This window comes from Falco naumanni, chromosome 20, assembly GCF_017639655.2.
Source record: "Falco naumanni isolate bFalNau1 chromosome 20, bFalNau1.pat, whole genome shotgun sequence".
NCBI lineage: Eukaryota > Metazoa > Chordata > Aves > Falconiformes > Falconidae > Falco > Falco naumanni.
Genome location: NC_054073.1, coordinates 853,099 through 869,774, shown reverse-complemented (window position 1 = coordinate 869,774; position 16,676 = coordinate 853,099). Strand labels below are relative to the sequence as shown.

The 16,676-nt window shown below is 58.8% G+C and overlaps 6 protein-coding genes and 1 pseudogene across 9 annotated transcripts; 4 read left to right on the top strand and 3 right to left on the bottom strand.

The window, feature by feature from the left end:
• Nucleotides 1–937: 937 nt before the first annotated feature.
• On the top strand, nucleotides 938–1,300 carry LOC121080036 (claw keratin-like). The gene has a single exon (XM_040577890.1). The coding sequence runs from the start codon at nucleotides 938–940 to the stop codon at nucleotides 1,298–1,300; it is 363 nt and encodes a 120-aa protein (XP_040433824.1).
• Nucleotides 1,301–3,573: 2,273 nt separating this feature from the next.
• Nucleotides 3,574–3,936, bottom strand: LOC121080038 (claw keratin-like). The gene has a single exon (XM_040577893.1). It carries the CDS (start codon nucleotides 3,934–3,936, stop codon nucleotides 3,574–3,576), a length of 363 nt encoding a protein of 120 aa, XP_040433827.1.
• Nucleotides 3,937–5,435: 1,499 nt separating this feature from the next.
• On the top strand, nucleotides 5,436–5,798 carry LOC121080037 (claw keratin-like). Its single transcript, XM_040577892.1, has one exon. The coding sequence runs from the start codon at nucleotides 5,436–5,438 to the stop codon at nucleotides 5,796–5,798; it is 363 nt and encodes a 120-aa protein (XP_040433826.1).
• A 2,274-nt stretch (nucleotides 5,799–8,072) lies between these two features.
• LOC121080069 (claw keratin-like) lies at nucleotides 8,073–8,435 on the bottom strand. Its single transcript, XM_040577925.1, has one exon. It carries the CDS (start codon nucleotides 8,433–8,435, stop codon nucleotides 8,073–8,075), a length of 363 nt encoding a protein of 120 aa, XP_040433859.1.
• Nucleotides 8,436–10,124: 1,689 nt separating this feature from the next.
• LOC121080034 (claw keratin-like) lies at nucleotides 10,125–10,487 on the top strand. The gene has a single exon (XM_040577889.1). The coding sequence runs from the start codon at nucleotides 10,125–10,127 to the stop codon at nucleotides 10,485–10,487; it is 363 nt and encodes a 120-aa protein (XP_040433823.1).
• Nucleotides 10,488–12,758: 2,271 nt separating this feature from the next.
• Nucleotides 12,759–13,274, bottom strand: LOC121080031 (claw keratin-like). Of its 4 annotated transcripts, none has more exons than XM_040577887.1 (2): nucleotides 12,950–13,274; nucleotides 12,759–12,850 (listed from the first exon to the last, which is right to left on the bottom strand). In XM_040577887.1, exons 1-2 carry the CDS (start codon nucleotides 13,272–13,274, stop codon nucleotides 12,759–12,761), a joined length of 417 nt encoding a protein of 138 aa, XP_040433821.1. The 4 variants fall into 4 exon arrangements, with proteins under 4 accessions (XP_040433821.1, XP_040433819.1, XP_040433822.1 ...); XM_040577885.1 differs by having other exon boundaries at nucleotides 12,759–12,868; nucleotides 12,968–13,274; XM_040577888.1 differs by having other exon boundaries at nucleotides 12,759–12,868; nucleotides 12,977–13,274.
• A 1,974-nt stretch (nucleotides 13,275–15,248) lies between these two features.
• LOC121080032 lies at nucleotides 15,249–15,697 on the top strand (annotated as a pseudogene).
• Nucleotides 15,698–16,676: the final 979 nt, after the last annotated feature.

The window sequence follows — 16,676 nt, the reverse complement described above, 5'->3', positions numbered from 1 at the left end:
CTAAGTCAGCAGCCATCTGACCTGCTCGAGGTGGCTTGTAAGTGCACACCATCTCCCAGTGCTGGCCCCTTACAGCAGCTAGGGTCATCCCTAAGCCTTGGACATCTCTGGACCCTTCGGGGTGTTTGGGGGATCATGGGTGCCCTTTATGAAAAAGCAAAGAAAAGGCTGCCTGATGTGGGCGTGCTAGTGGAGAATCGGGCACATACAGGCCGGCTGAGTGACTGAGGTCCTCTAGGAGGGCTTGGGGAAAACCCCATGGTGCCGTACCTCACGCTACTTCACTGAGGGTAGTGGCTGCTTCATGGCACCCAGCAGGGGCTGGCGTTGGTAATCCCAAGCTGTGAGGCATGCTGGTGGTGCAGAGGACACCAAGCATCACCCTGCACCCTCAGGGCAGATTTTTCTGCAAAGGTTCCTGCGCCAGGGCTGTGGCAAGACATAAAAGCTGCTGCGGTCCCAGGCTTCCCTCACTTCACATCCCAGCTGCCTTGACTTGTGATCCTCGGTGAGCTCCAGCGTGTTCCTGGCGCCAGCCCACAGAGCGCACAGCCCTAGCAGGACCCAGCCTGGGTGCTGTTGGTGCTACTGAGCTGGGGATGAGAAAGGTCCTTGCTGCTGCCTGGCTGAGACGTGCAGTCTGGCCAGGATGACAAGGCAACGCTTATGACCACCTTGTGGGACACATGGGTGGCCCTAGTGCCAGAGTGCTGCAGGATGGGTGACGTTGTCTGGGCCAGGTGCAAGTGGTGGTGGAGAGTGAATGAGTGTGATGCCCGCTTGTGGAAGCAAGCTGGAGGCATCATGAAGATGGTGCTGGAGGGATGTGTACCAGGGCCCAAGCCTGCCTGGGAGCACATTAGAGCCCTGTCCATGCCAGCACGTAATGTTAACACAAGCTCTGCCTGTCTTGCAGCATCACCTCCTGAACACAAGGATGTCCTGCACCAGCCTGTGCAACACCTCCTGTGGGGTGGCCGCCCCGGCCCCGCTGGCTGACACCTGCAACGAGCCCTGCGTGCGGCAGTGCCCTGACTCCACGGTGGTGATCCAGCCGCCACCCTCGGTGATCACCTTCCCCGGGCCCATCCTCAGCTCCTTCCCGCAGCACAGTGTTGTTGGCTCAGCGGGAGCTCCCGGTGTTGGCGGAGGCTACGGCGGCACTTTTGGAGGCCGTGGTGGTTTTGGAGGCTATGGGGGCTACGGGGGCTATGGTGGCTATGGGGGCTATGGGGGCTATGGATACGGTGGTTGGGGCCGAGGCTGCGGATACCTCAGGGGCAGCTGTGGACCCTGCTAAGCTCCACAACACTTGATCCTGCCACAGAAGTAGACGAGGACCTGAAAAGGCCGTGGCACATCCCAACACAACGCTCGAAGGAAGGACATTGCTTTGGCACAGCTGGGCCCCAGAGCTTGGACGCCTTGTGCGTGCTTGTGGCCTTACTCTGCCTTTCTTCCTGCCCTGCTTGAGCATCCCTTCACGTCTTGTTGCACCCTGATGACAGTGACCCGCGCTGGGTGCCTGCTCCTGGGGCACGGCTGACGCTCGTTGTTGCTCTGCCCACTGCCAGGAGACAGCAGAAGGCCCTGGCCAGGACTCTGCTCTTGTCCCAGCTCCCCCCTCCCCTGGAACTGCAATAAAATCTCTGTTGCATCACAATGTCGACCCATCGTTGTTTTTCTACTTCCTTATTCTAGAAGCAATGCATTTAGCAGCAGCCTTGGCTCCCCGGGCTGTCCTAGCCAGCTGCCACCCAGGGCCTCTGCAGGGTGGCCTGCGGGAGCTGCCTCGCTTCCTCCTGCCGGCCCTTGGCAGCATGTCCCTCTGCCAGATGGTCACCTGCAGCCGGGGCCGTACTTGTCTTGTTCAACAACAGCTTCTCCCTCTCTGCCCTCGATTTCTTCTCCACACTTTGGGCTCCTGTACTCTGCAGCACTGCAAACCTCCACCCCCTCCTTTTCTTATTTTTCCTCCATCTTCCACTGCTGGTTGGACCCATGTTGGCATCACCTTGCCACCACCGGTGGAGTAGAAGCTCTTCTCGGGATTCCCTGTGTCACCCCCCTGCTACCTGTGGACACGCTGTGCCCAGGAACGACAGCAGAGCTTCCCACCACCCCCTGTTGTGCTACAAATTTGCTGGCCCATCCCCGCTCTTCCTCACACATGAGCCCACAAAGCAGCCCACGCTGCCACAGCCCGCCAAAGCCCCCAGCCTCAGCCGCTGTAAACGGGGTCACCAAACCCCACTCCCAGCACTGTTCCCTCAGCAGACACACAGGGGACACCTCCTCAGCCAGGAATGGGCAGATGGCTGAGACTCAGTGCAGGCTGACCTTGCCACATGGGAGGATGTGCACGTGCAGACAAATCCTCAAAGGCAAGATGAGATGTGCGAGCTTCTCTCCAGGCAGTGAGGGAAAAGAGTGTCTGATCTTGACGTTTTGCTGCCTTCTTTCCCATCCCCTGTGTTGACAATTGCGGATGACACATCTTTCCTGGAGGTCAGCATCAGGGACCCAAGAGGTGTCCCACTGCCCTCCACAATGGCTGTGGCCAGAACTGTCTCTGCCCAAGAGCACCTTGCAGTGCAGGGATCACACCATGAGGAGACAGCTGGGGCAGAGAGGGACCTCAGGAAGGCAGGCAGCCCAACCTCCTCCACAAAGAGCTTTATGCTTCGTGTGACTGCATACTCGCGGCCTCTTCATGGCTCTGAGGAGAAACTTGGGAAAAGTTGCTGTGTGTGTGTCTTCCCTCATGCCAGTGCCCTCACCTCTAGCTGGGCACAGGTGCATGGTCAGCATCGGGCAGCAGCCCCGTCCATGCAGTGTTTGCGCCTCCACTTCCCTGGACCTCCAGAGGTGACCAACAACAAGCCAATGAAAGGAGGTAAGGCCCGGCGTGCTGGTTTTGCAGAGCATTGGGAAGAGCTTCTGCCAGTCACCTGTGGCACTTGCACGTGTTCAAAGGGAGCTCTGGGAACGTGCTGTGCTTACGGCCGGTGGGAGAGCAGAGGAAGCTCAGTGCAATGTGCTGCACAAGACCCAGGTGGGACTGTCATCCTCAGCTGTAGCACCCGGAGCAAACTGCCCAAATGGTCCAAGGGCATCACCGTGGGAGATTCAAGCAGCCCACGTGCCACGAGGTCTGGGGGAAGTGGGAAGGCGGAAGGAAGGGTGAAGAAAAAGCATCATGGGTCGACATTGTGATGCAACAGAGCTTTTATTGCAGTTCCAGGGGAGGGGGGAGCTGGGACAAGAGCAGAGTCCTGGCCAGGGCCTTCCGCTGTCTCCTGGCAGTGGGCAGAGCAACAACGAGCGTCAGCCGTGCCCCAGGAGCAGGCACCCAGCGCGGGTCACTGTCATCAGGGTGTAACTAGACGTGAAGGGATGCTCAAGCAGGGCAGGAAGAAAGGCAGAGTAAGGCCACAAGCACGCACAAGGCGTCCAAGCTCTGGGGCCCAGCTGTGCCAAAGCAATGTCCTTCCTTCGAGCGTTGTGTTGGGATGTGCCACGGCCTTTTCAGGTCCTCGTCTACTTCTGTGGCAGGATCAAGTGTTGTGGAGCTTAGCAGGGTCCACAGCTGCCCCTGAGGTATCCGCAGCCTCGGCCCCAACCACCGTATCCATAGCCCCCATAGCCCCCATAGCCCCCATAGCCCCCGTAGCCCCCATAGCCTCCAAAACCACCACGGCCTCCAAAAGTGCCGCCGTAGCCTCCGCCAACACCGGGAGCTCCCGCTGAGCCAACAACACTGTGCTGTGGGAAGGAGCTGAGGATGGGCCCGGGGAAGGTGATCACCGAGGGTGGCGGCTGGATCACCACGGTGGAGTCAGGGCACTGCCGCACGCAGGGCTCGTTGCAGGTGTCAGCCAGCGGGGCCGGGGCGGCCACCCCACAGGAGGTGTTGCACAGGCTGGTGCAGGACATCTTTCAGGCAGGCAAGGAGTCCTGGCAAAGACACCGGGGATTAGGCACAGGTGCGGGGAAGGGGCTGTATCGAGGGAGGCAGGGAGGCAGGGAGAGATCCCCAAGGGGCTGCCAGGAGCTGGACTTACCCTGTTGATCAGGAGAGTCAAGCAAAGCCGAGTGGATAGAGGGCTGTGAAGCCCTCAGCTCTTTTATACACGTCCCAGGCTGCCCGGGGCAGTGGCCACGGGGGTTGGTGGTTGAAACCCCATGTAATCACCACGAGACCAAGTGGACAAGCTTCATGACACAGAAAGTGATATGAGACAATTATATGCATCCTCACTGGGGGACGCTGGCACGCAAACATGCCCTGGGGAAGACAGAGGTGATGGGAGGGACACACTATGATACTTCAGTACATGAAAGACAAGGAGCTGCTATAGCTGAATGTGTGACACCAATAAACTCCAATCAGTCCCTAATCCCCCGCATTGCTTACGTGTCAGAGTCCTGGGCACAGTCGTCACGCCTGTCATTACCTCCCTTTACAAGCTGGTGAACAGAGGCTTTGGAAGATTGGCTAAGTCAGCAGCCATCTGACCTGCTCGAGGTGGCTTGTAAGTGCACACCATCTCCCAGTGCTGGCCCCTTACAGCAGCTAGGGTCATCCCTAAGCCTTGGACATCTCTGGACCCTTCGGGGTGTTTGGGGGATCATGGGTGCCCTTTATGAAAAAGCAAAGAAAAGGCTGCCTGATGTGGGCGTGCTAGTGGAGAATCGGGCACATACAGGCCGGCTGAGTGACTGAGGTCCTCTAGGAGGGCTTGGGGAAAACCCCATGGTGCCGTACCTCACGCTACTTCACTGAGGGTAGTGGCTGCTTCATGGCACCCAGCAGGGGCTGGCGTTGGTAATCCCAAGCTGTGAGGCATGCTGGTGGTGCAGAGGACACCAAGCATCACCCTGCACCCTCAGGGCAGATTTTTCTGCAAAGGTTCCTGCGCCAGGGCTGTGGCAAGACATAAAAGCTGCTGCGGTCCCAGGCTTCCCTCACTTCACATCCCAGCTGCCTTGACTTGTGATCCTCGGTGAGCTCCAGCGTGTTCCTGGCGCCAGCCCACAGAGCGCACAGCCCTAGCAGGACCCAGCCTGGGTGCTGTTGGTGCTACTGAGCTGGGGATGAGAAAGGTCCTTGCTGCTGCCTGGCTGAGACGTGCAGTCTGGCCAGGATGACAAGGCAACGCTTATGACCACCTTGTGGGACACATGGGTGGCCCTAGTGCCAGAGTGCTGCAGGATGGGTGACGTTGTCTGGGCCAGGTGCAAGTGGTGGTGGAGAGTGAATGAGTGTGATGCCCGCTTGTGGAAGCAAGCTGGAGGCATCATGAAGATGGTGCTGGAGGGATGTGTACCAGGGCCCAAGCCTGCCTGGGAGCACATTAGAGCCCTGTCCATGCCAGCACGTAATGTTAACACAAGCTCTGCCTGTCTTGCAGCATCACCTCCTGAACACAAGGATGTCCTGCACCAGCCTGTGCAACACCTCCTGTGGGGTGGCCGCCCCGGCCCCGCTGGCTGACACCTGCAACGAGCCCTGCGTGCGGCAGTGCCCTGACTCCACGGTGGTGATCCAGCCGCCACCCTCGGTGATCACCTTCCCCGGGCCCATCCTCAGCTCCTTCCCGCAGCACAGTGTTGTTGGCTCAGCGGGAGCTCCCGGTGTTGGCGGAGGCTACGGCGGCACTTTTGGAGGCCGTGGTGGTTTTGGAGGCTATGGGGGCTACGGGGGCTATGGGGGCTATGGGGGCTATGGGGGCTATGGATACGGTGGTTGGGGCCGAGGCTGCGGATACCTCAGGGGCAGCTGTGGACCCTGCTAAGCTCCACAACACTTGATCCTGCCACAGAAGTAGACGAGGACCTGAAAAGGCCGTGGCACATCCCAACACAACGCTCGAAGGAAGGACATTGCTTTGGCACAGCTGGGCCCCAGAGCTTGGACGCCTTGTGCGTGCTTGTGGCCTTACTCTGCCTTTCTTCCTGCCCTGCTTGAGCATCCCTTCACGTCTTGTTGCACCCTGATGACAGTGACCCGCGCTGGGTGCCTGCTCCTGGGGCACGGCTGACGCTCGTTGTTGCTCTGCCCACTGCCAGGAGACAGCAGAAGGCCCTGGCCAGGACTCTGCTCTTGTCCCAGCTCCCCCCTCCCCTGGAACTGCAATAAAATCTCTGTTGCATCACAATGTCGACCCATCGTTGTTTTTCTACTTCCTTATTCTAGAAGCAATGCATTTAGCAGCAGCCTTGGCTCCCCGGGCTGTCCTAGCCAGCTGCCACCCAGGGCCTCTGCAGGGTGGCCTGCGGGAGCTGCCTCGCTTCCTCCTGCCGGCCCTTGGCAGCATGTCCCTCTGCCAGATGGTCACCTGCAGCCGGGGCCGTACTTGTCTTGTTCAACAACAGCTTCTCCCTCTCTGCCCTCGATTTCTTCTCCACACTTTGGGCTCCTGTACTCTGCAGCACTGCAAACCTCCACCCCCTCCTTTTCTTATTTTTCCTCCATCTTCCACTGCTGGTTGGACCCATGTTGGCATCACCTTGCCACCACCGGTGGAGTAGAAGCTCTTCTCGGGATTCCCTGTGTCACCCCCCTGCTACCTGTGGACACGCTGTGCCCAGGAACGACAGCAGAGCTTCCCACCACCCCCTGTTGTGCTACAAATTTGCTGGCCCATCCCCGCTCTTCCTCACACATGAGCCCACAAAGCAGCCCACGCTGCCACAGCCCGCCAAAGCCCCCAGCCTCAGCCGCTGTAAACGGGGTCACCAAACCCCACTCCCAGCACTGTTCCCTCAGCAGACACACAGGGGACACCTCCTCAGCCAGGAATGGGCAGATGGCTGAGACTCAGTGCAGGCTGACCTTGCCACATGGGAGGATGTGCACGTGCAGACAAATCCTCAAAGGCAAGATGAGATGTGCGAGCTTCTCTCCAGGCAGTGAGGGAAAAGAGTGTCTGATCTTGACGTTTTGCTGCCTTCTTTCCCATCCCCTGTGTTGACAATTGCGGATGACACATCTTTCCTGGAGGTCAGCATCAGGGACCCAAGAGGTGTCCCACTGCCCTCCACAATGGCTGTGGCCAGAACTGTCTCTGCCCAAGAGCACCTTGCAGTGCAGGGATCACACCATGAGGAGACAGCTGGGGCAGAGAGGGACCTCAGGAAGGCAGGCAGCCCAACCTCCTCCACAAAGAGCTTTATGCTTCGTGTGACTGCATACTCGCGGCCTCTTCATGGCTCTGAGGAGAAACTTGGGAAAAGTTGCTGTGTGTGTGTCTTCCCTCATGCCAGTGCCCTCACCTCTAGCTGGGCACAGGTGCATGGTCAGCATCGGGCAGCAGCCCCGTCCATGCAGTGTTTGCGCCTCCACTTCCCTGGACCTCCAGAGGTGACCAACAACAAGCCAATGAAAGGAGGTAAGGCCCGGCGTGCTGGTTTTGCAGAGCATTGGGAAGAGCTTCTGCCAGTCACCTGTGGCACTTGCACGTGTTCAAAGGGAGCTCTGGGAACGTGCTGTGCTTACGGCCGGTGGGAGAGCAGAGGAAGCTCAGTGCAATGTGCTGCACAAGACCCAGGTGGGACTGTCATCCTCAGCTGTAGCACCCGGAGCAAACTGCCCAAATGGTCCAAGGGCATCACCGTGGGAGATTCAAGCAGCCCACGTGCCACGAGGTCTGGGGGGAAGTGGGAAGGCGGAAGGAAGGGTGAAGAAAAAGCATCATGGGTCGACATTGTGATGCAACAGAGCTTTTATTGCAGTTCCAGGGGAGGGGGGAGCTGGGACAAGAGCAGAGTCCTGGCCAGGGCCTTCCGCTGTCTCCTGGCAGTGGGCAGAGCAACAACGAGCGTCAGCCGTGCCCCAGGAGCAGGCACCCAGCGCGGGTCACTGTCATCAGGGTGCAACAAGACGTGAAGGGATGCTCAAGCAGGGCAGGAAGAAAGGCAGAGTAAGGCCACAAGCACGCACAAGGCGTCCAAGCTCTGGGGCCCAGCTGTGCCAAAGCAATGTCCTTCCTTCGAGCGTTGTGTTGGGATGTGCCACGGCCTTTTCAGGTCCTCGTCTACTTCTGTGGCAGGATCAAGTGTTGTGGAGCTTAGCAGGGTCCACAGCTGCCCCTGAGGTATCCGCAGCCTCGGCCCCAACCACCGTATCCATAGCCCCCATAGCCCCCATAGCCCCCATAGCCCCCGTAGCCCCCATAGCCTCCAAAACCACCACGGCCTCCAAAAGTGCCGCCGTAGCCTCCGCCAACACCGGGAGCTCCCGCTGAGCCAACAACACTGTGCTGCGGGAAGGAGCTGAGGATGGGTCCAGGGTATGTGATCACCGCAGCTGGCGGCTGGATCACCACGGTGGAGTCAGGGCACTGCCGCACGCAGGGCTCGTTGCAGGTGTCAGCCAGCGGGGCCGGGGCGGCCACCCCACAGGAGGTGTTGCACAGGCTGGTGCAGGACATCTTTCAGGCAGGCAAGGAGTCCTGGCAAAGACACCGGGGATTAGGCAGAGGTGCGGGGAAGGGGCTGTATCGAGGGAGGCAGGGAGGCAGGGAGAGATCCCCAAGGGGCTGCCAGGAGCTGGACTTACCCTGTTGATCAGGAGAGTCAAGCAAAGCCGAGTGGATAGAGGGCTGTGAAGCCCTCAGCTCTTTTATACACGTCCCAGGCTGCCCGGGGCAGTGGCCACGGGGTGGTGGTTGAAACCCCACGTAATCATGAGACGTAGCACACAGCTTCATGACACAGAAAGTGATGCGAGAGAATTATATGCCCCCTCACTGGGGGCACTGGCACGCAAGCGTGCCCTGGAGAGGACAGGGGTGATGGGAGGGACAAACGATGACACGCCATTACATGAAAGACAAGGCACGGCTGTTGTAGCTGAACTGGCGGCACCAATAAACCCCGATCTATCCCTAATCCCCCGCATTGCTTACGTGGCAATGTGCTGAACCCTGCAGAATATTGCTGTGTCCAACGCTAGCACACCAGGCTGCTGCTCCTGCAGACAACGCACTCAGCAGCAGCCCAGCCAGGCACCCACGGCCACGAGTCCCCAGTGTGCCTGGGCCTGCGGGGAACTTTGCCACGCGCAGCCTGGCTCTCAGTGGCTGCTCGGCCCAAATCTCCTGGCACAGCCCCCAACGCCCAGCTGAGCAACCGAGTCCCTCCAGAGAGGCCTTGAGGAGGACCACGCTTACAAAGACATGGCCAAGGAAGCTGAGAGTGTCCTGGTCCCCTCCTGCCCTGCACCTCCCCTGTGCATGTCCCCTGTCACACAGGACCTTGCCGCCTGATCTCATTGCCCCCCACCCACCTTTGTTTTGAGGCCCCACACGAATGGGTCTTTGAGCCACGCAGCAAAGAGTGCCCCCCACCCTCTGCACGGCCGTTCATCGGTGAGCACCACATAGACCCTCTCGAGCCGGGGCATGGAGATGGCCGAGGCTTCAGGGAGCTCCTGCCCTGTTGCCCCAGAAGGCGCCCAGCGCTCACGGGCACTGGGAGATGGTGGGCATTTGCGAGCCACTCCGAGTGTCTGGAATGGCTTCTCCCTTTGCCCAGCCTCCCCCTGCCCCTGCTTACCGCCTTGTAAAAGGGAGGTAATGACAGGCATGATGGTGTGCACAGGATTGCAAAGCACATCTGCGAAATGCTCAGGACTCTGGCACGTAAGCAATGCGGGGGATTAGGGATAGATCAGGGTTTATTGGTGCCGCCAGTTCAGCTACAACAGCCGTGCCTTGTCTTTCATGTAATGGCGTGTCATCGTTTGTCCCTCCCATCACCCCTGTCCTCTCCAGGGCACGCTTGCGTGCCAGTGCCCCCAGTGAGGGGGCATATAATTCTCTCGCATCACTTTCTGTGTCATGAAGCTGTGTGCTACGTCTCATGATTACGTGGGGTTTCAACCACCACCCCGTGGCCACTGCCCCGGGCAGCCTGGGACGTGTATAAAAGAGCTGAGGGCTTCACAGCCCTCTATCCACTCGGCTTTGCTTGACTCTCCTGATCAACAGGGTAAGTCCAGCTCCTGGCAGCCCCTTGGGGATCTCTCCCTGCCTCCCTGCCTCCCTCGATACAGCCCCTTCCCCGCACCTCTGCCTAATCCCCGGTGTCTTTGCCAGGACTCCTTGCCTGCCTGAAAGATGTCCTGCACCAGCCTGTGCAACACCTCCTGTGGGGTGGCCGCCCCGGCCCCGCTGGCTGACACCTGCAACGAGCCCTGCGTGCGGCAGTGCCCTGACTCCACCGTGGTGATCCAGCCGCCAGCTGCGGTGATCACATACCCTGGACCCATCCTCAGCTCCTTCCCGCAGCAGAGTGTTGTTGGCTCAGCGGGAGCTCCCGGTGTTGGCGGAGGCTACGGCGGCACTTTTGGAGGCCGTGGTGGTTTTGGAGGCTATGGGGGCTACGGGGGCTATGGGGGCTATGGGGGCTATGGGGGCTATGGATACGGTGGTTGGGGCCGAGGCTGCGGATACCTCAGGGGCAGCTGTGGACCCTGCTAAGCTCCACAACACTTGATCCTGCCACAGAAGTAGACGAGGACCTGAAAAGGCCGTGGCACATCCCAACACAACGCTCGAAGGAAGGATATTGCTTTGGCACAGCTGGGCCCCAGAGCTTGGACGCCTTGTGCGTGCTTGTGGCCTTACTCTGCCTTTCTTCCTGCCCTGCTTGAGCATCCCTTCACGTCTTGTTGCACCCTGATGACAGTGACCCGCGCTGGGTGCCTGCTCCTGGGGCACGGCTGACGCTCGTTGTTGCTCTGCCCACTGCCAGGAGACAGCGGAAGGCCCTGGCCAGGACTCTGCTCTTGTCCCAGCTCCCCCCTCCCCTGGAACTGCAATAAAAGCTCTGTTGCATCACAATGTCGACCCATGATGCTTTTTCTTCACCCTTCCTTCCGCCTTCCCACTTCCCCCAGACCTCGTGGCACGTGGGCTGCTTGAATCTCCCACGGTGATGCCCTTGGACCATTTGGGCAGTTTGCTCCGGGTGCTACAGCTGAGGATGACAGTCCCACCTGGGTCTTGTGCAGCACATTGCACTGAGCTTCCTCTGCTCTCCCACCGGCCGTAAGCACAGCACGTTCCCAGAGCTCCCTTTGAACACGTGCAAGTGCCACAGGTGACTGGCAGAAGCTCTTCCCAATGCTCTGCAAAACCAGCACGCCGGGCCTTACCTCCTTTCATTGGCTTGTTGTTGGTCACCTCTGGAGGTCCAGGGAAGTGGAGGCGCAAACACTGCATGGACGGGGCTGCTGCCCGATGCTGACCATGCGCCTGTGCCCAGCTAGAGGTGAGGGCACTGGCATGAGGGAAGACACACACACAGCAACTTTTCCCAAGTTTCTCCTCAGAGCCATGAAGAGGCCGCGAGTATGCAGTCACACGAAGCATAAAGCTCTTTGTGGAGGAGGTTGGGCTGCCTGCCTTCCTGAGGTCCCTCTCTGCCCCAGCTGTCTCCTCATGGTGTGATCCCTGCACTGCAAGGTGCTCTTGGGCAGAGACAGTTCTGGCCACAGCCATTGTGGAGGGCAGTGGGACACCTCTTGGGTCCCTGATGCTGACCTCCAGGAAAGATGTGTCATCCGCAATTGTCAACACAGGGGATGGGAAAGAAGGCAGCAAAACGTCAAGATCAGACACTCTTTTCCCTCACTGCCTGGAGAGAAGCTCGCACATCTCATCTTGCCTTTGAGGATTTGTCTGCACGTGCACATCCTCCCATGTGGCAAGGTCAGCCTGCACTGAGTCTCAGCCATCTGCCCATTCCTGGCTGAGGAGGTGTCCCCTGTGTGTCTGCTGAGGGAACAGTGCTGGGAGTGGGGTTTGGTGACCCCGTTTACAGCGGCTGAGGCTGGGGGCTTTGGCGGGCTGTGGCAGCGTGGGCTGCTTTGTGGGCTCATGTGTGAGGAAGAGTGGGGATGGGCCAGCAAATTTGTAGCACAACAGGGGGTGGTGGGAAGCTCTGCTGTCGTTCCTGGGCACAGCGTGTCCACAGGTAGCAGGGGGGTGACACAGGGAATCCCGAGAAGAGCTTCTACTCCACCGGTGGTGGCAAGGTGATGCCAACATGGGTCCAACCAGCAGTGGAAGATGGAGGAAAAATAAGAAAAGGAGGGGGTGGAGGTTTAAAGTGCTGCAGAGTACAGGAGCCCAAAGTGTGGAGAAGAAATCGAGGGCAGAGAGGGAGAAGCTGTTGTTGAACAAGACAAGTACGGCCCCGGCTGCAGGTGACCATCTGGCAGAGGGACATGCTGCCAAGGGCCGGCAGGAGGAAGCGAGGCAGCTCCCGCAGGCCACCCTGCAGAGGCCCTGGGTGGCAGCTGGCTAGGACAGCCCGGGGAGCCAAGGCTGCTGCTGGGAGCGTTGCCTACAGAGGAAGGTTGAAGAAAACAACCATGGGACAACACTGCGATGCAACAGAGATTTTATTGCAGTTCCAGGGGAGCGGGGAGTTGGGACAAGAGCAAAGCACTGGTGGGGGCTTTCCCCTGTCTCCTGGCAGTGGGCAGAGCAACAACGAGCATCAGCCGTGCCACAGGAGCAGGCACCCAGCATGATGCTGCGTTGTCAAAGAGCAGCAAGTCTTGAAGGGATGCTCAAGCAGGGCAGGAAGAAAGGCAGAGTGGGCCCCACACATGCACGAGGCATCCAAGCTCTGGGGCCCAGCTGTGCCAAAGCAATGTCCTTCCTTCAGGTGTTGTGTTGGGATGTGCCATGGTCTTTTCAGGTCCTCGTCTTCTTCTGTGGCCAGGTCAAGTGTTGTGGAGCTTAGCAGGGTCCACAGTTGCCATTGAGGTACCTGTGGCCTCTGCCCCAGCTCCCATATCCACAACCACCAAATCCTCCGTAGCCGCCATAACCTCCATAGCCCCCATAACCTCCATAGCCCCCACAGCTCCCATAGCCTCCATAACCCCCATAGCCCCAAAGGCCTCCATAGCCACCATAGCCCCCATAGCCCCAAAGGCCTCCATAGCCACCATAGCCCCCATAGCCCCCATAGCCCCCATAGCCTCCATAGCCTCCATAGCCTCCAAAACCACCACGGCCTCCAAAAGTGCCGCCGTAACCCCAGCCAACGCCGGGAGCACCCGCTGAGCCAACAACACTCTGCTGTGGGAAGGAGCTGAGGATGGGCCCGGGGAAGGTGATCACCGAGGGTGGCGGCTGGATCACCACCGTGGAGTCAGGGCACTGCCGCACGCAGGGCTCGTTGCAGGTGTCAGCCAGCGGGGCCGGGGCGGCCACCCCACAGGAGGTGTTGCACAGGCTGGTGCAGGACATCCTTGTGTTCAGCAGGTGATGCTGCAAGAAAGGACAGAGCTCCGGGTCAGTGTCAGGCCCAATCCCAAAACCCTCCTGTCTCTCTCACACTTGGAACCTGTGTCCCAGGACAGGCTCTGGATCCTCTCCGGCAGTCACAGCAAGAAGAGGCTCCACAGTTCAAATGCTGGTATAAACCAGTGTTTGCCATGGTGCGCCCTGGGCCTGGCTTGACCAAAGGGAACAGAAAATCTCCCTCAACCAAAGCAAATGGAAAATGAACATCTCCCAAAGGATTTGAGTCTCTTGGTGTACTCAGAGCATTGTACCCACAAGGTTAAATTCCCATCCTTTCCATAGCTCTGAAACAGCACGATCCCGTCCTTACTATGCCAGATGAAAGCGTGGTGGAGCCCCAAGCAAACGATGCCTCAGGAAAGCCACTGCTGAGGAAGGAGAGAGGGAGGTAAGACTTGCACTTACCACAGTGATCAGAGAGGCAAGTGGGAGAAGATGGATAGCCAGCTGTGAAGCCCTCAGCTCTTATATACATGTCGCCGACTGACCGAGGAATCGCCCAAGGCGTGGTGGTAATAACCCCATGTAATCATGAGATCAAGTGGACAAAATTCATGACATAAATAGCGATATGAGATAATTAAGTGCCTCCTCATTGGGGACACTGGAACACAAATGTGCCCCGGAGAAAAAAGAGGTAATGGGAGGGACAGGACATGACACATCATTACATCAAAGACAAGGCGTTACTGTAGCTGAACTCGCGGCACCAATAAACCCCAATCTGTCCCTAATCCTTCACTTTGCTTGCACAGAAGAATTCTGGGCATCTTGCAGAAGATTGCTGTTCCCAACCACGCCACACTCAGCAGAGCAGAGCCAGGCGCCCATGGCCGGCAGTGCCCAGCGTGCCTCTGCCTGTGCCTGTGGGGAGCACGGCCACGTGCAGCCTGGCTCTGGGTGGGGCGCTCGGCCAGCCTCTCCTGGCACAGCCCTCAATGCCCCGCTGAGTGATTGAGCTCCTCCAGAGAGGGCTTGGCGAGAACCGTGCTCACAGGCACGAGGCTGAAGGAGCCGACACTGACATGGTCCCTTTGATGCCCTTCTTCTCCTCCATATATGCCCCCCACATTCAGAGGTCTCCATGCTCTATCCTACTGCCATGCCCACTGCATCTCAACCAGCCTCGGTGCGCTCGTGGGACCGATCCCCTCTACTCTTTGCATGGCTGTCAAGTGAATCCAGGACCTTAATACCTCTACAGCCTTAGAGGTGGGCAATTAACAGAGATGTCTGTGGACCCCATGACAATGAGATGCTGTTGCTGGCATTCAGAGATGGTGGAAATTTGGAAGTCACTTCAAGCGTGTGGAAGGGCTTCTCCATGTGCCCAGCGTCCCGGTTCCTCTGTTTACCAGTCTGTAAGAGAAAGGTAATGACAGACGTGATTGCTATGCCCAGGATTGCAAAGCACTTCTGCAAGATGCTTACGACTTATCTACACAGGGAGCTTGAGGATTAGGGAGAGATTGAGGTCTATTGTGATGCGAGTTCGGCTACAGCAGCGCGTACTCTTTCATGTAATGATGTCTCACGACAAATCCCTCCCATCACACGTATGCTTTGCAAGGCACGTTTGTACACAAATGTCCCTCGCGAGGCGGCATATAACACTCCCAGCATCATTATCTTTACGATGAAGATTGTGTGCTTGATCTCATGATTACGTGGGGATTCAACCACCACCCCCGTGGCCACTGCCCCGGGCAGCCTGGGACGTGTATAAAAGAGCTGAGGGCTTCACAGCCCTCTATCCACTCGGCTTTGCTTGACTCTCCTGATCAACAGGGTAAGTCCAGCTCCTGGCAGCCCCTTGGGGATCTCTCCCTGCCTCCCTGCCTCCCTCGATACAGCCCCTTCCCCGCACCTCTGCCTAATCCCCGGTGTCTTTGCCAGGACTCCTTGCCTGCCTGAAAGATGTCCTGCACCAGCCTGTGCAACACCTCCTGTGGGGTGGCCGCCCCGGCCCCGCTGGCTGACACCTGCAACGAGCCCTTGCGTGCGGCAGTGCCCTTGACTCCACCGTGGTGATCCAGCCGCCACCCTCGGTGATCACCTTCCCCGGGCCCATCCTCAGCTCCTTCCCACAGCAGAGTGTTGTTGGCTCAGCGGGAGCTCCCGGCGTTGGCTGGGGTTTACGGTGGCACTTTTGGAGGCCGTGGTGGTTTTGGAGGCTATGGAGGCTATGGGGGCTATGGGGGCTATGGGGGCTATGGTGGCTATGGAGGCCTTTGGGGCCATGGGGGCTATGGTGGGCTATGGAGGCCTTTGGGGCTATGGGGGTTATGGAGGGATTGTGCGGTTGTGGATATGGGAGCTGGCGCCGAGGCCACAGGTACCTCAATGGCAACTGTGGACCCTGCTAAGCTCCACAACACTTGACCTGGCCACAGAAGGAGGCGAGGACCTGAAAAGGCCATGGCACATCCCAACACAACACCTGAAGGAAGGACATTGCTTTGGCACAGCTGGGCCCCAGAGCTTGGATGCCTCGTGCATGTGTGGGGGCCCACTCTGCCTTTCTTCCTGCCCCTGCTTGAGCATCCCTTCAAGACTTGCTGCTCTTTGACAACGCAGCATCATGCTGGGTGCCTGCTCCTGTGGCACGGCTGATGCTCGTTGTTGCTCTGCCCACTGCCAGGAGACAGGGGAAAGCCCCCACCAGTGCTTTGCTCTTGTCCCAACTCCCCGCTCCCCTGGAACTGCAATAAAATCTCTGTTGCATCGCAGTGTTGTCCCATGGTTGTTTTCTTCAACCTTCCTCTGTAGGCAACGCTCCCAGCAGCAGCCTTGGCTCCCCGGGCTGTCCTAGCCAGCTGCCACCCAGGGCCTCTGCAGGGTGGCCTGCGGGAGCTGCCTCGCTTCCTCCTGCCGGCCCTTGGCAGCATGTCCCTCTGCCAGATGGTCACCTGCAGCCGGGGCCGTACTTGTCTTGTTCAACAACAGCTTCTCCCTCTCTGCCCTCGATTTCTTCTCCACACTTTGGGCTCCTGTACTCTGCAGCACTGCAAACCTCCACCCCCTCCTTTTCTTATTTTTCCTCCATCTTCCACTGCTGGTTGGACCCATGTTGGCATCACCTTGCCACCACCGGTGGAGTAGAAGCTCTTCTCGGGATTCCCTGTGTCACCCCCCTGCTACCTGTGGACACGCTGTGCCCAGGAACGACAGCAGAGCTTCCCACCACCCCCTGTTGTGCTACAAATTTGCTGGCCCATCCCCGCTCTTCCTCACACATGAGCCCACAAAGCAGCCCACGCTGCCACAGCCCGCCAAAGCCCCCAGCCTCAGCCGCTGTAAACGGGGTCACCAAACCCCACTCCCAGCACTGTTCCCTCAGCAGAC

Bases quoted from the DNA above. Each gene is read 5' to 3' on its own strand.
- LOC121080036 (XM_040577890.1), top strand. From the start codon at position 938: ATGTCCTGCACCAGCCTGTGCAACACCTCCTGTGGGGTGGCCGCCCCG.
- LOC121080034 (XM_040577889.1), top strand. From the start codon at position 10,125: ATGTCCTGCACCAGCCTGTGCAACACCTCCTGTGGGGTGGCCGCCCCG.
- LOC121080031 (XM_040577884.1), bottom strand. From the start codon at position 13,274: ATGTCCTGCACCAGCCTGTGCAACACCTCCTGTGGGGTGGCCGCCCCG.
- LOC121080037 (XM_040577892.1), top strand. From the start codon at position 5,436: ATGTCCTGCACCAGCCTGTGCAACACCTCCTGTGGGGTGGCCGCCCCG.
- LOC121080038 (XM_040577893.1), bottom strand. From the start codon at position 3,936: ATGTCCTGCACCAGCCTGTGCAACACCTCCTGTGGGGTGGCCGCCCCG.
- LOC121080069 (XM_040577925.1), bottom strand. From the start codon at position 8,435: ATGTCCTGCACCAGCCTGTGCAACACCTCCTGTGGGGTGGCCGCCCCG.